The sequence below is a fragment of the Notamacropus eugenii genome, chromosome 3 (genome assembly GCF_028372415.1).
Source record: "Notamacropus eugenii isolate mMacEug1 chromosome 3, mMacEug1.pri_v2, whole genome shotgun sequence".
NCBI lineage: Eukaryota > Metazoa > Chordata > Mammalia > Diprotodontia > Macropodidae > Notamacropus > Notamacropus eugenii.
Window position 1 is genome coordinate 67,497,668 of NC_092874.1, and position 14,343 is coordinate 67,512,010.

The 14,343-nt window shown below is 35.1% G+C and overlaps 1 protein-coding gene across 12 annotated transcripts in view; it reads right to left on the reverse strand.

The window, feature by feature from the left end:
- Positions 1 to 14,343, reverse strand: part of ABI1 (abl interactor 1) — a 106,816-nt gene that overhangs the window by 13,842 nt on the left and 78,631 nt on the right. For 6 of the 12 annotated variants that reach the window (XM_072651781.1, XM_072651776.1, XM_072651774.1 and 3 more), the window contains 3 exons: positions 8,893 to 8,993; positions 6,335 to 6,475; positions 3,643 to 3,743 (listed from right to left, as the gene is read on the reverse strand). In XM_072651781.1, coding sequence (XP_072507882.1) covers positions 3,643 to 3,743; positions 6,335 to 6,475; positions 8,893 to 8,993 — 343 coding nt within the window. Of the gene's footprint in view, positions 1 to 2,478; positions 2,560 to 3,642; positions 3,744 to 6,334; positions 6,476 to 8,892; positions 8,994 to 9,717; positions 9,733 to 14,343 lie in introns of all 12 variants that reach the window. The other 6 variants (XM_072651779.1, XM_072651775.1, XM_072651773.1 and 3 more) reach the window with 2 other exon arrangements.

A 14,343-nucleotide genomic window follows, 5' to 3' on the forward strand; every position in this document is an offset into this window, starting at 1 on the left:
TGTAATGGAATAAAATACAAAACAAAACCAAGAACAAAAAAGCAACCTGTTTAAAAAAAAGTTTTCATATCTGAGAATATTATTTTTCATCTGTAATAAACATACCTCTGCACTGTGAAAGGAAAGGGAAAGGTCTAGAATCAAAATCTTCAACACAATCGTGAGCATTTAGCTAAATGAATACATGTTTAATTATAAAATCAGAAGTCTGGGCCAATTTGCTCGTGGGCCAGCCATATTTGCTATTCCACTTATTTTAGTGACTGCATCCACATAGCTCATCTGCAGGAAGTGGTAAAATGTTTTAGAGACCTTTATGGAAAGGTCTCTCACACATCTGCAAAATTCAGGATGAACAAGTCTACTCTGACAAAATGAGGATGTTCTAAGCAAGTTACGTAACTTTTACAAAGTTTCTTAGCAAATGTTTAGATGCATTACCTTAGATGGGGGTGGGAGGGACAAGTTTTGTATAAAGCATGTTTTAACCTATTTACATTCTTAATATCTATCTAACAAATGGTATTTGTAAGTCATTGATTAACAACCATAAAAGTTAATATGGATCAAAGCCTCTAAAGTTTGCTGAATTTATCAAAGCTAATTTTTGGATTAGTTTGTACTTTTGAAACAAAAATCTGAGCTTTGACCAGAGTCAACTAAATGACAAGAGTCCCTTCACTTTAATTTCACTTTTTTCTCTCCAACTGATCCCAAAGTTCAGGTGACTTTTTGTAGATGAAACCAGAGAACTAGACAATGATCAAGAACATAAGAGAGTTTGGGGTTTCCCTAAGCAACAGGAATCATGTCTTTAAACAATTCAATTAAATAAAACTTTGTTTAACCTTTACTACATGCGAAGGCCTACACATAAAATTTTACAAATTAAATTAATTTTAAAATTATGGATTTCCATCTATTTTGATCCAATTTTAAACTGGTAAACCCCCTACCTTCTAAAACAGAATATGCCTAACATAAAGTAATTTTTTCTTAATAAGCTAGAGCCACTGTTGTAAGTGCCCATTATGATACTGTGATGCAAAGATGGTGATACTCAGTCTTTGAGGTATACAAAATCCTAGACCGTTGGCCCTTAAAAACAAATGACCCCCCAGACTTCTGGGCTTGCTGAAGTGCTGCCACTTTTCGCTGCTCTGAGTGTACAGCCTCCAACGGCTCCTCTCACTAACTATACTTCACTGTATCTAAATAAATATGCACTGGGTTTGAAAAAACAAATACGTTTGAGAGCTGTGTGTAAAACATGCACAAATAAGCTTGCACTAAGGATCAGGGGTTGATTTTGAGCATTTTTAGTGTTCAAGTTCATGGGCCTGACCTGCCCATTTCCGGCTTTCCAGGGGCTGCAAGTGCCTGTAACTAGTATGTTCATAACAGGGGAGTTTGCTAGTTCCAAAGAGAAATGATCTATTATTTAAGCCACAGGAGTATGTATTTCTACTAAAACCACTATCAAAACAGATATTTTTTAGCAGAGGCCACAGAAAGCATTTGTACACCGATGGCAAATGGACTCTCCCATATGTTAATGTCCCTAGAGGTCTTTGTAGCATATCCAACTTGACTTAGCAAAAACTACATATTACTGAGGGCAAGTTTTCTATTATTGAAATTATGTACATTTATAAGAAGCAGTGTTTTAAAATGTTCTTTATTGGGCCCATGCCAACCGCCAACCTACCCGACCCTATTAGTGATGATTTTTACATACAGGGTATTTTGGAGGACAGAGAGAGAATGTTAAGAATAAATAAATACATGAGACTACACCTACACCAGTCATTCAGAACTTTACAACAAGTCAGTTTTGTTTTTATCACATGACACAACATACTATAATTTATGGGTGTGTCCCTCTTAAAGATACTTTTGTCATGCATTTATTTTATAAACAGCCAATCAAAATTAATTTGTAATGAGTTCAAAACATGTTAGTGTTTCATAAAACAGACTAAAGGTCAATGCTTTTATAATAGCACTACCTTCTATTGCGAGGGCTCTTAAGCTCATTCAAGCAAAAATAAAGATACACATATGTAATGTAATATATTGTACATACACAATTGTATGTAATATATGTGTATATGTGTGTATATATTCACAAATGTATATGCATATGTTTCTGCATTTTCACAATACAGACAGAAATATAATATTCAAGAATGACTAAAATAGGTGCACGTAAAGGCTGTTCCTAAAGATTTTTATGTTCTATGCAAGCCAAGTGAAGCAATAAAAGTTTTACTCCAAAACTCATTTATGTACTTGATTTCTACATAACTTCAGAGGCCTTTCACCAGAAGATATTAGTTTAGATTAGAAATGTTAAACCTTTACATTTGTATCAACAATACACAATCCTTAAAAATCAAACTAGGTAGTTCTTTTAGGAAGATGTTATTATTAATTATGCAAAGCAACTAATCACTCGCAGGTTGACCCAATTCTCACCTATCCTACTGCCCATCAGGAGAGGTGGAGGAAGCGGTGGTGCAGGAGGAGCTCCAGAGGGAGGAGGGACAGAAATTTGAGCTAATAAAACAGTTCATAACGCCAATCAGAGAACAAGCAAGCAAACGAAACAGACAACAGTAAAGCAGTCAGAATTTGCTAATAAGAATATGAAAAGAAAAATAGTTACAAATGTAAGCAGATCTTACACCCTCAAATGAGGAAACAATTTTGAGAATTAAAAAGGGAAGAAATTAAGTTAATGCTCTTCTGGATGATAAAATATACCAACTTTTACAAGGTGTCTGACAGGATTTTTCCTTAATTATCACAGAGAAATTGTTGGTCCTTTTCTGGTTTTTATAATATTTTCTATTTTGAAAAATCCTACATATTTACATATGTGATATATTTCTTTTAAGATATCTTTGCTAAGCTAATTTAAATGCATTGTAACAATAGCTTCTAATTTATTCCCCATCTTTCAATAAAGTAATAGGGCTTTTACTATCCAGTACATTTCATATCATCTTCACTACACTACTTCATGGAACATGACAACAATTATGATTTCCATTTTACAGATGAACCAAATTAAGATGCAGAAAAATTTTATACCACAGGACAGACTAATGATTCTATTTCATGACTTCTTACAACTTGTAAGACTCTGCTACTGTCCTGGACCTCTGAGGAAAGAATGTATAATAAATCACATCTAAGAAAGCTTATACTCTAAGCTCTAAGTTCTCAGAATTTCAAAAGAAATCTCATACATATGAATATCAATATCATATCTCATATCAATCATATGCTTGATTATTTAAGAATGTAGATGATGATAATGATATTTACAAAGTATTTTTAAATTTTACAAAGGGTTTTCCTCATGATAGCCCTGTGATGTAGACAGAGCAATTATTATCATCCCCACGTATTTTAACTAACAGCTAAGTACCCAGTGTAAAAAAATTCTTTTAAAGACAGTTATTTTTCCTCAAGTAGTAACCTAATGAATTCAACAGCATTTAAGATCAGTCCATGAAAAAGAAAGTTGCTGAAACAATTTGGGTAATGTTGATAAATTATTAGTTTTCTAAATTATATGCCCACAAATGTAAATATCAGAAAGCAATTTTTCAAAAAGCTTCACAAATACTGCACCTGGTCCAATAGTTGGTGGTGAAGGTGTAGGCACGGCAATGGGAATGCCAATACTGCTGCTTCCACTATTTTCTCGACTTCCACTTCCTCCACTGCTACCACTGTAAAGAAAAATCAGCATTATTCCTAAAGTTCACTCAAAATAATTTCCCATGAATATTCATTTGAATTCTATCAGATGCTAAATTGTTAATAAATCTCATGAAATCCTGAAACCTAAACTGGACTGATAAAATCCATCTCTGGCTCACTGAAGGGTCTTCATGCAAAAACAGGATGATTACTCCTCAGAGATACTGTAGGAAGGATTCTTTAATGTATGCGTTAGATTATAGGAATCTCTCCACTTCTGAAATTTTGTGATTCTGAAAAAAGTTATTCCGGTTTTCTTATTTTTGTTAAGTTTTGAAAGTGGATGATCAAAACACTATATTCAGAAGAAGATAAAATGCATTAATCAGAATTACCATTGGAAGTCATCTTGGTATATGAATTTAACACATACATTTCAATATATGCCAAAAAACAGAGGTGACAATTAAATATAACACAATACCGTACAAAAGAATAAATCAAGTTATCTCTTTGTAACATTGGGGTAACACAAACTCTTAAAACCCTAGTCTGCTAGATTTCAATGAACTCAATGGCCAAACAGATCAATTACCACAAATGATCTTCCTTCTACTTTTATCATGATAACAATATGTTCTAGGAAGAGTCTCTCACACCTAATGCATATGACAGTAGGCAATGCTTCAGGTGCATGCTTCAAGTGCATAAGACAAATGTCTATCAATGCAATTCACAGTTAAACTGTTGAGATACCTGTTCATTTATTCAGTGTGGGAAATGTTTAATTAAAAGCAAATTTTAAAAATACATTAAAAAAAAATACTGGATTACTTTTTTTTTTTAAAGTTCCATATTTTACACTAAGGTTCAAAGTTCATTCTAAAGACCTGCATTAGAATTCCGACTCTGATTCTTAATAATGTGACCTTGGACAAATCACCTAAACTCTCTATAACGGTCTTCTCATCTGTAGAACAAGGGAGCTAGAGTAGAGCCAGGGATGGGTTTCTTTCAGCTCTTGAGCCTCTGACCAGTATATATTATTGATCACCTCTCAGTAGGCAATTCATTTTAAAAAGAGACAAGTTAGTTCTACAAATGGTAGGGCAACTGTCTGCAATAAGAAATACTCTAAAAATAAAGCCCTGAGACAACAATCCCTGTGCAATTAGCAGTCTGCAGGCCAAGAAACTGGAAATATGTGCATGATGAATATGAATAAAATGAATCCCTCAGTGGACGTGACTAAAAGTCTAAAGAAGATATAACTCCAACATCTTCATGTACTTGATATCAAGCAGTCAATACCTATGAAAATGTATTTATAAACAAAATGAGCACAGTCCACTAAGACCATTTGGTCTCATTTCTGAAGTGATATTTTGCCAGTAGGATCACAGACTTAGAGCTGTAAAGACCTGCCCTGAGAGTCAGCAAGCCCAACCTTCCTCATTTTAAAAATGAGGAAATTAGGCCTAGAAAGGTTGAAGGATTTTCACAAAGTTCCAAAGTTACTTGGGAATCTGTACTTTCCCACCTAGACCACAGGCTCACAGGACCTAGAAAGTAAAGGGACCCTGCAGAGCAGCTGGCCAAAGCCCCTCTTTACAGACCAGCAAACTGAAGCCCATTAGAGATGAAGTAACCAGAGACCATCTCATCAACTGTGAGTTAAAGAGCCAGGCTTTCTGTTTTAAATCACCTCAACTATCTCTTAAAACAAGTCATAACTACCTTAACTTTTATATTAAATAGTAAAATTTCCAGAGAATTTGCTAAATATTCCCTCTTAAAAATTCAAAAAAAGATCAAGGGTTTGCTGTGAAAGAAGAAGAAAGTTCTATTTTCTCATCCAATGTAACATAACATTCTAGCAAAACAGAAAAAGAAAAAGTCAGGCTACATCAATAAGCATTATTACTACCCCTTCAGTACATGAGGGTTTCCTCTTCCTGAACTGACACTTGATTGGCTGAAAATGAAGGGGCAGATTACTGTGACACATACTAAATCTTAACATATCTGATATTTCTACAAACAGCAACACAATCATAAAGTAAGAACAAATCCAACCAACCACCTCTAAGTTAGACAAAGGTAAGGTATCATATTAAGAGAGAAGATACTATCTCATTATATATAACACTAAGACCCTCAAAAAGCAACAAGTAAATTCCACTGCCTCTTAATCACTAAAACTAAACAAGTATCTTTGGTTGCTGGTAAAGACCAAAGGGAATATTTTGTCTGAGTTAATCTACTTCTCTAACAACACCAAAGTTTTCTGACATTTTGGCATTCCCCAGCATCTAAAAATACCTAAAATGGTACCTTACTTTTCTACCTCAATCCAAACTTTTTAAAAATTACATTAATTTTCTAAGAATTAATTACCTTAATTTTCTAATAACATCAAGGTTGGAATAATACTGTTGATAGATCTAGAAAGGTTAAAAAGCAGAAGTACCAATTTAGGCAAATGGTCAAATATGCAGTATTTCTCCTTTTATTGATCCACTCTGCACCAGTCCTGTGGGAATACTTCACGCTTATTCAGTGTATCTGAGGTGCTCTTTTTTAAATTATACTCAGCTTTCATTTTCACAAGCTGATGTACCTGTGCGTTCTTGGTCTCTGATTTAAAGATGCCGTCCTTCCTGGACTATGCTGACTTCCAAGCCTTGCTGGACTTGTCATATAATCATTGGGAACCGTTGGGGGTTTAACAGGTTCCAGGGTTTTGTAAGGAGTATTCCGCCTAAAGAAGCAAAACCAAAAACAGATTTAATAAAGAAAGTTTTACTTCAAATCAGAATGTGATTTTATTGATCCATAGTTACACAGTGAAAAGTTACTAAAGTGATTAATAAAATGGATTTTAACACTGAATACAATAATACTGCTCATTTACTAAAACTACAAAAAAAAAAAATAGCTCAATTCTTAGGGCAAAGATCTCAAACTCCAGGAATCAAGCAGGTTGCTTTGCTGATAACTCTCTTAGCAGGCAAAAGATAACAGATTATCACCTTCCAAAAGCAATGCAAAATTCTGCTGGCCATACCAAAATACAGATGGGGAGAGGTTGGGCAAATCACTCCCCCAAGCTTGGTGATCAAGTAGAGTCAAATCAAGCAGCAACTATTAAGTGTTTTCTACAGCACGTTCACAGTCTAATGGTAGAGAAAATATGCAAACAGGGTAAAAAACAAGATGAAAGTTAAATAAATAGGAGCTAAACTGGAGATAATCTCAGAGAGAAGGAACCAACATCAAAGGCAACTGGGAAGGGCTTTGCAGAAAGTGGGATTCTGGCTGAGACTTCAAGTAATTTAGAGAAGCCAGGATCCATGCAATACAATACTTGTACATATCTGTATTTCTCCAAAAAGGTAGGTCCCAAAACACACTCTCTGTCTCTCCCTCGCGCTCTCTCGTGCCTGCTTCATTTCCATTATAATATATACTTTTGAAATTACTGCCCTTGACTTAAAGAAGAGGAAAAGGATTTTGAATTATTTTAAAGAGTCAGCAGAGGCTTAATGACAAATATTATCCATCAATAATAACATCTTATAATAGTCAATGTTGCAAAAATTATGAATCAAGGAAGTTACATACAGATTAGAGTACATTTGGTGCTCCCTGATACAATATGGTCAATAATTTCAAGAGTTTAATTCAAAATTAAATATTAAAAAAGTAAAAAATTTTTTAAATGTAAAATCAGGTGAGTAATGAAGCACCTTTCCTCCTAAGAGAGTAAATTGTCTCCATATATAGCACTTGCTTTCTGAGAACACCACTGTGAAAACAGTAGAATAAGTAGGGGTGTGGTAGGAGAAGTAAATTTTCCATTTTACAGATGACAAGCCAAAGTACAAAGAAGTTACACTGCCTTGTACAAGGTCAGAAAGTGAGTAAAAGAGCCATGTGAAATAATTATTACCTAAGGAGTTATTAGGTAGTGTGATACTACATTCTTTTCATCTACTATCCAAGAAGATATTAAATAAAACTAAATTGAAAAATCCAAAATAAACCAAACTTACATCCACACAAACTCTAGAGTCTTTCCTAGTTCACCCCCTCAGGTTGGAGAAAGGGTGATCCTTTTCCCATTAGGCCCTACATAATACTGTGTATCCTTCCTGTGTAGTTATCTTGTTCTACTTTTTGATCATAAGCTCCATGAATGCAGGCACTGTGTTTTATTAATCACTATCTCTTCCTTCCCAGGGTGCTATTTAGATAGTAGGTACACAAGAAAAGTTTAATTAAAACGAAATGTGGAAGACAGACAAATTCTCTGCGATGAGAAACAATTTCTTTTAATACTGGCCTTGAAAAAAAAAGTTAAAGAGAAGTCAAACTGAGACAACTCAGTTCTGATTAACTTGGGAATCAAAGAACCTGAATGCACCAGCATCATGCTTATAATCCAAAAACTGGAGAAGCACAAGAAAAATAAAGTACCTATGTATCCTGAAGCTTTACATGCATTCCAAGAGAAAGTCCTGAGATGTTTTCACTTAATTTTAAAAACTAAAAAATATAAAATACCAATCTATTATAAACAATTAACACTTGCCCAAAAGATATAGCATAACAAACCAAAGTAAGAATGAGATACAGAAAATGCCTTCTCTACAGATAACCTTACTGTGTGCACAAAGGCATATTACTCTAACATTGTGCCATCCAGGGTCCCATCAAAGGGACCTTAAGTACCAAAGGTATATATCAATAATAATGATAGCATTTATGCAGCCCCTAATATCTGCCAGGCACTGTGCAATGAGCTTTACAAATATATTTCATTTGATCGTCACATTAATCTTAGGACACAGGTGCTATTACTATTCTCATATTACAATTGAAGGAACTGAGGCAATCAAAGGTTAAATGACATGCCCAAGGCAAAGCAACTATTAAATGTCTGAGGTGGATTATGGGCTCAGGTCTTCCTGACTCCAGGCCCAGAAGTCTATCCATTGCTCTAAAGTTGCCTTTAGATGATAAGGTGGTTCCATGATGCGGATTCCCAAGGACATCAAGCTTCAAGTACAGGATTCTAGTACATTTACTTATTGTAGGACTTACTCTACACTAACATCCATTCGCTCAGGACTCTAAACTCCTTTCAAAAGTAAAAATAAGTAGTTGAAGTCTTACCCCAATGTTCCCCGGCCTGACATAGGAGGGCTTGGTGGTTTCTGTGTAGGTGGATTTGTTCTCGATAGTGTGCCAGTTCTTGCAGGCTGGTTATTTCCATGCTAAAATATTGAAGGAAAGGCTTTTATTTTCATATCAAACTGTACTCTTGGTGTTTTGACACTCAAGTATTATTTTTTTTAATATAAGGATGTGAAATGAGGCTTCCCAGACAATTTCGAAAAGCACATTTTACCAAGTGTGCTGAAAACCAAGGGAAAATTGTAACACTAAAAATTAAACTTTGGGCTTTTGTTTCCACTATTATTTTTAATTCTATTTATATATGTTTAAAGTCCAATAAAGATTAACGATTGAAGCATTTTTCAAAGTCACTAAATTAGCTTTCATACCAGTATTTTTCATTCTCAAGTACTAGGTCTTCAAAAAAAACTTAGAAATATAAGATGATCTCATATTTTCACTTTTACTCAAATATTTTGTTATTCATTTCTTTTGATGAAAATAAGAAATGTCACATGCAATGTCGGGGAAGCCTCCTAAAATGTAAGTCAATAAGAGCAAGGCATCCATCTATCAAATATGAGCAAAGCATTAAATGTTAGAGAAATGGAGGTATCTACATAAAGGCAGATGTTAATATATCTTTGATATATTAACACATCCAGGCTAAATGTTGCTGGTTTGAATTTATATTGAGCATGTTTATTCTATACAACCTATTAAAAAGCAAAGAGATGTACAAGAGCATTTTCAATTTTAGTGGCTTTGCAGCCTTTATCAATAAAGGGGACACTGGATCAAATGAGAAATAACTGCTCTTACCTTGGCTTTTAGCCACTTTACGTTGGCAAAAAAAGGGGGGAAAAAGGTAAAAATTAATTCCAGATAGATCACATCTAATAGGACAGGTTCAAAGTTATAAGTTAATTTTTACTATGTAACTACATTCCAAATACCCTATAACTAAGCTATAAAGCATCCATAAGGAGAAGGAAATAATAGTGGGCACCTGACAAAATTTTTTAAAAATAATATGGCATATCTCTATGAGGCCAAAGACTAACTCAATGTACTCAAACACAATTCAGTAAACAAGTTTTTTAAAACTGGTGATAGAATTGACAGGTGAGCAGTTCAATCCAACAGTCTCATGGAAACCTGAGTCTAAACAGATATTATATAAACCTCATCCCACTGAGTTACAGATCAAAATACTTATGTAATAAGTGTGTTTATCATAACTTACAACTAAGGGAGGAACAAGGTCAAAAAAAAGAATAGAAAAAATGGGTGGCAGGATAGGATGGAGGGAAATACAGTTAGTCTTACACAACATGACTATTATGGAAGTCTTTTGCAAAACTACACATATAAGGCCTACATTAAATCTCCTGCCTTCTCAATGGGGATGAGTGGGGAGGGAGGAAGGGAGAGAAGTTGGAACTCAAAGTTTTAGGAACAAATGTTGAGAACTGTTTTTCCATTCAACTAGGAAATAAGAAGTACTAGTAATGAGGTATAGAAATCTATCTTGCCCTATAAGAAAAGAGAGAAGATGGGGATAAGGGGAGGGTTGTGATAGAAGGGAGGGCAATTTAGGTGAAGGGATAATCAGAATGCACAGTGTTTTGGGTTGGGGGGAGGGGAGAGATAGGGAGAGAATTTGGAACTCAAAATTTTGTGGAAATGAATGTTGAAAACTAAAAATAAATAAATAAACATAAAAAATAACTTACGACTAAATACAGAATATGTTTATACATCATATTCTTGACAGTGCTTAAGACATTTAGTTAATACTGCAAGGACAAGTTTCTAAGTGCCCATGACTCCAAATTTCATGCTATTTGCAGAATAATATTGCTTCCATAAATGAGAATTAATGTTAACAGAGTAACTAACTCCTAAGCACTGCATCCAAATATCTGAATCACATAAGGTTTAATAAATGCCCTCACCTCTAGGTTCAAATCTGTTCTAGTCAAATTATTAGAGAATTATATTTAAGATTTGTTAGGTGCTTGAGGTCTTGTTCTCTTCATTACAACAGACCATCTTTAGTGAAAGTGGAAGATTAAAGAACAGGCCCGGAGTTATTTATAATACAGGAAGCTGTGAGGAATTCCATTTAAACTATATACAGAGAAGAGTCTTTGGATCTGAGAATTATAAACTTTAACTTCTTCCACGCAATTTCATTTTTTAAAAACTGAGAATTCTCTCTATAAACATGTCCAACTAAATATAGAACTGTCATACTCTAAATAACCATAAAAGTAGGAATAATTTGGGTATATTCCAAAAACAGGAATATTGCACCTTGTATACAAAGGCAATGGATTTTTGATATAAGAAAAGAGATATCAAATATTACTGAATAGATGCTCTATTTCTCCTAAAAAAATTGAAATTTTTAGTTTAAATTAGGATAATTGGGGATAAACAGTACTAGGCTGACATTATAATAATTGTAAGGGTCCAAATGTATGTATTCATGTGGAGGAACTGACAATTTGGAAACAGCCTTTACAACGCAGTTTGGCAATATTTCTGCAATTTATAGTCTCAAAGAGAGCTACTACCCTGGACACTGAGAGATTAATAAGAAACTTGCTCATGGATAGAAAAGATGCTTCTACTTCCTCTCCTCTTAATCTCAACAAACTGGCTTCTGACATCAACTGAAATCGTTCTTCAGTTACCAATGATCTCTCAGGTGCCAAATCCAACTGCCCTTCCACAAACCTGGTCCTCCCTGACCTCCTGGCAGCCTTTAACAATGTTGATCCTTCTCTTCTCTCTAGGTTTCTCCTCCAGCCTTCTATACTACACTTCACTTGGTGATGGGTCTCATCAGCAGACACAGACTCAATTATCATCTTTATCTATCTGCTTCTGATTCTCAAGTATATTTATCCAGCCCTAATTTCTCTGTTGACCTCCAGTCTTGAATCTCCAGCTGTCCACTGAACATCTCAAATTTGATGTCCTGTACAACAGAGGTATCAAACTCCCAACCTGGCCTGGCAAAAATTCCAAACAGAGAACAAACCTGATTAAAATCTTAATGTGAAATGTTTGACAAAATAAAAATACAAAAGAGGTTAATTTGTAGTTTTTCTAAATCAACGTACACCTGCAAGGGACCCAATTCCATCTGTGTTTGACAACCATTGCTGTAGGCATTTTAAACCCAGTATGTCCAAAACTAAACTCTTTTTTTTTATCCCCAAAACTTCAGCTTTCCAAAACTCCCTATTACCATCACGGATGCCATCATTTTCCCAGTCACCCAGGCTCACAACCTAGGTATCATCCTCACCTCCATCCTATTTCTCATCTGCCAAATCCAATCTGTTGCCAAAGACTGTCCATTTCACTTTCTCACTTTCAATATCTCTTGAACACATCCCTTTCTCTCCTCTGATACTGCACCAGCCTAGTTACAGGCCTCATCTTCTGACGCATAAACTACTGCTATAACCTGCCAGAGGGTCTACCTGCCACAAGTCTCTCTTCACTCCATTTAGCCACCAAAGTCATTTTCTAAAAGGGTAGGCCTGACCATGTCACGGCCTGCTCAGTAAATTCCTGTGGCTCCCTATCACTTCCAGCATCAAAGTCCAAGCCCTTCATAAACATTCCCTTCAGTTATCTTTCTAGTCTTCTTACTATTTGTTCTTCTTCCCCTCCCCTCTCATTTCACAAAACAGTCTTTAATCTTGACCCTGGCCTTCCTGCCGTTCTTTTAAACAAAGCACTCTACGTGCTAACTCCATGTATCTGAACTGGCCATCTCTAATGCCTGGAATGCTCTCCCTCTTTTGCCATATCCCAGCTTCCTTCCAAGTCCCAAGTGAAATTCAACCTTCTACAAGAAGCCCTTCCCAATCCTGATTAATTCTATGCCTTCCCTTTGTTGACTGTCTATATATCATCTGAATCTAGCTATTTGCATGCTGTCTCCCCCTTTAGCCTGTGAACAACTTTAGAGCCGGGACTTTCTTTTTAGTTTCTTTGTATCTCTAGAGCTAAGCACAGTGCCTGACACACACTGTGTGCTTACCAAATGCTCACTGACACAGTGACTCCAAGGGTCCTCTGTCCACTAATACAACCTCTGATACATCTAGAAAAGTGAAAAACTGCCACACTTTCATCTTTGCACATTTTCATACCTGAATGGCAGAGGCAAAATTGGAAAACAGAACCCTCTCCAGGTTCATTCAGTTCAGTGCTTTTGCCTCCAAGGTACTATTTCATGGTTTTTGGGGGGCTGTGATCTTGAATAGTTCTCTAGTTGGTTCATATATAGGTTACATAAAAATAAGATTACATTTAGTAAATGTTTCAATCCTATCCCCTACAATTCCAAATACACAGAGAGCCCTTAATGAATGAATGTTGCCTTTAGAAGGCAACAATAATTAGAGCTAAAAGGCTACAGGAGGTTGGCCAAAGGGAAAGACAGAAGCCAGAGGCTGGAGGAAGAAATGACTTCACTGTCCACTCTCCATTTCAAATTTTCACACTAACACCCCTTACTCTAGAGGTGGAGCGTTTTCCCCTCTATGACAGTCTCCACAAAGCTCTCTAAGTGCTACAGACTATGAAACTGCTACAAATTATGCCTAGGAGAAATCCTCAATCAGTCATTTATATTTTACCAGAGGAGAAGTGAAAGAGTAGGAGAAAGACTTGTTTCATTGAGATGCACCAAGCATTATTTCTGTGCTAATGAAGTGAATGCATTATGGAACCTATATTTGATATTCATGCCTTTTTTTAATCTTAAGGATAACTTACAGGTGACTCAAACATCATTGTTCATCAAGAGAATGCTGAATAGAGAAAGTTGAATATTTTAACACAAGACATTGAATCATGTTTGGATTCAGATAAAATACTCGCCCAAAAAAACACATGGGCTCTTTTGATTTTTTTAACAGGCTTACAATATCTAAGCACTGACAATAATAAACATTTATATAATGAAGGGGGGGGAAAGTAAACCAAAGTATCAGATTAAATTCCTTTCCCAGAGTTCATTCCCATTAGTATATAACTATTTTTTTAGGTGATGAAAAAAGATGCTCCATTCTCTAAATAGTAGAAATCAAATTTATTTACCCCTACATAACCATGTATTTTAAAATGATCAATTTCTTACATTGGATAAGGCTATAAAAATTATGTGCTTCATACAACATATCAATAGGGTTAACATTGTTTACCTTAAAAAAACTATACATATGTTGCAAACCCCCAAAATGTTTATCTCCCCCATCCCAAATCTGGTATTTAAGTATTTTTATGTTTATTCTATTTATATGCTCATTTATGTCAATCTCCACATTAAAGATTGTTTTATTTTTTTTAATCACCAACATCTAGCACAATACCTGGCACCCAGCAGGTACTTAATAAATGTTTGCTGAATGACTGATA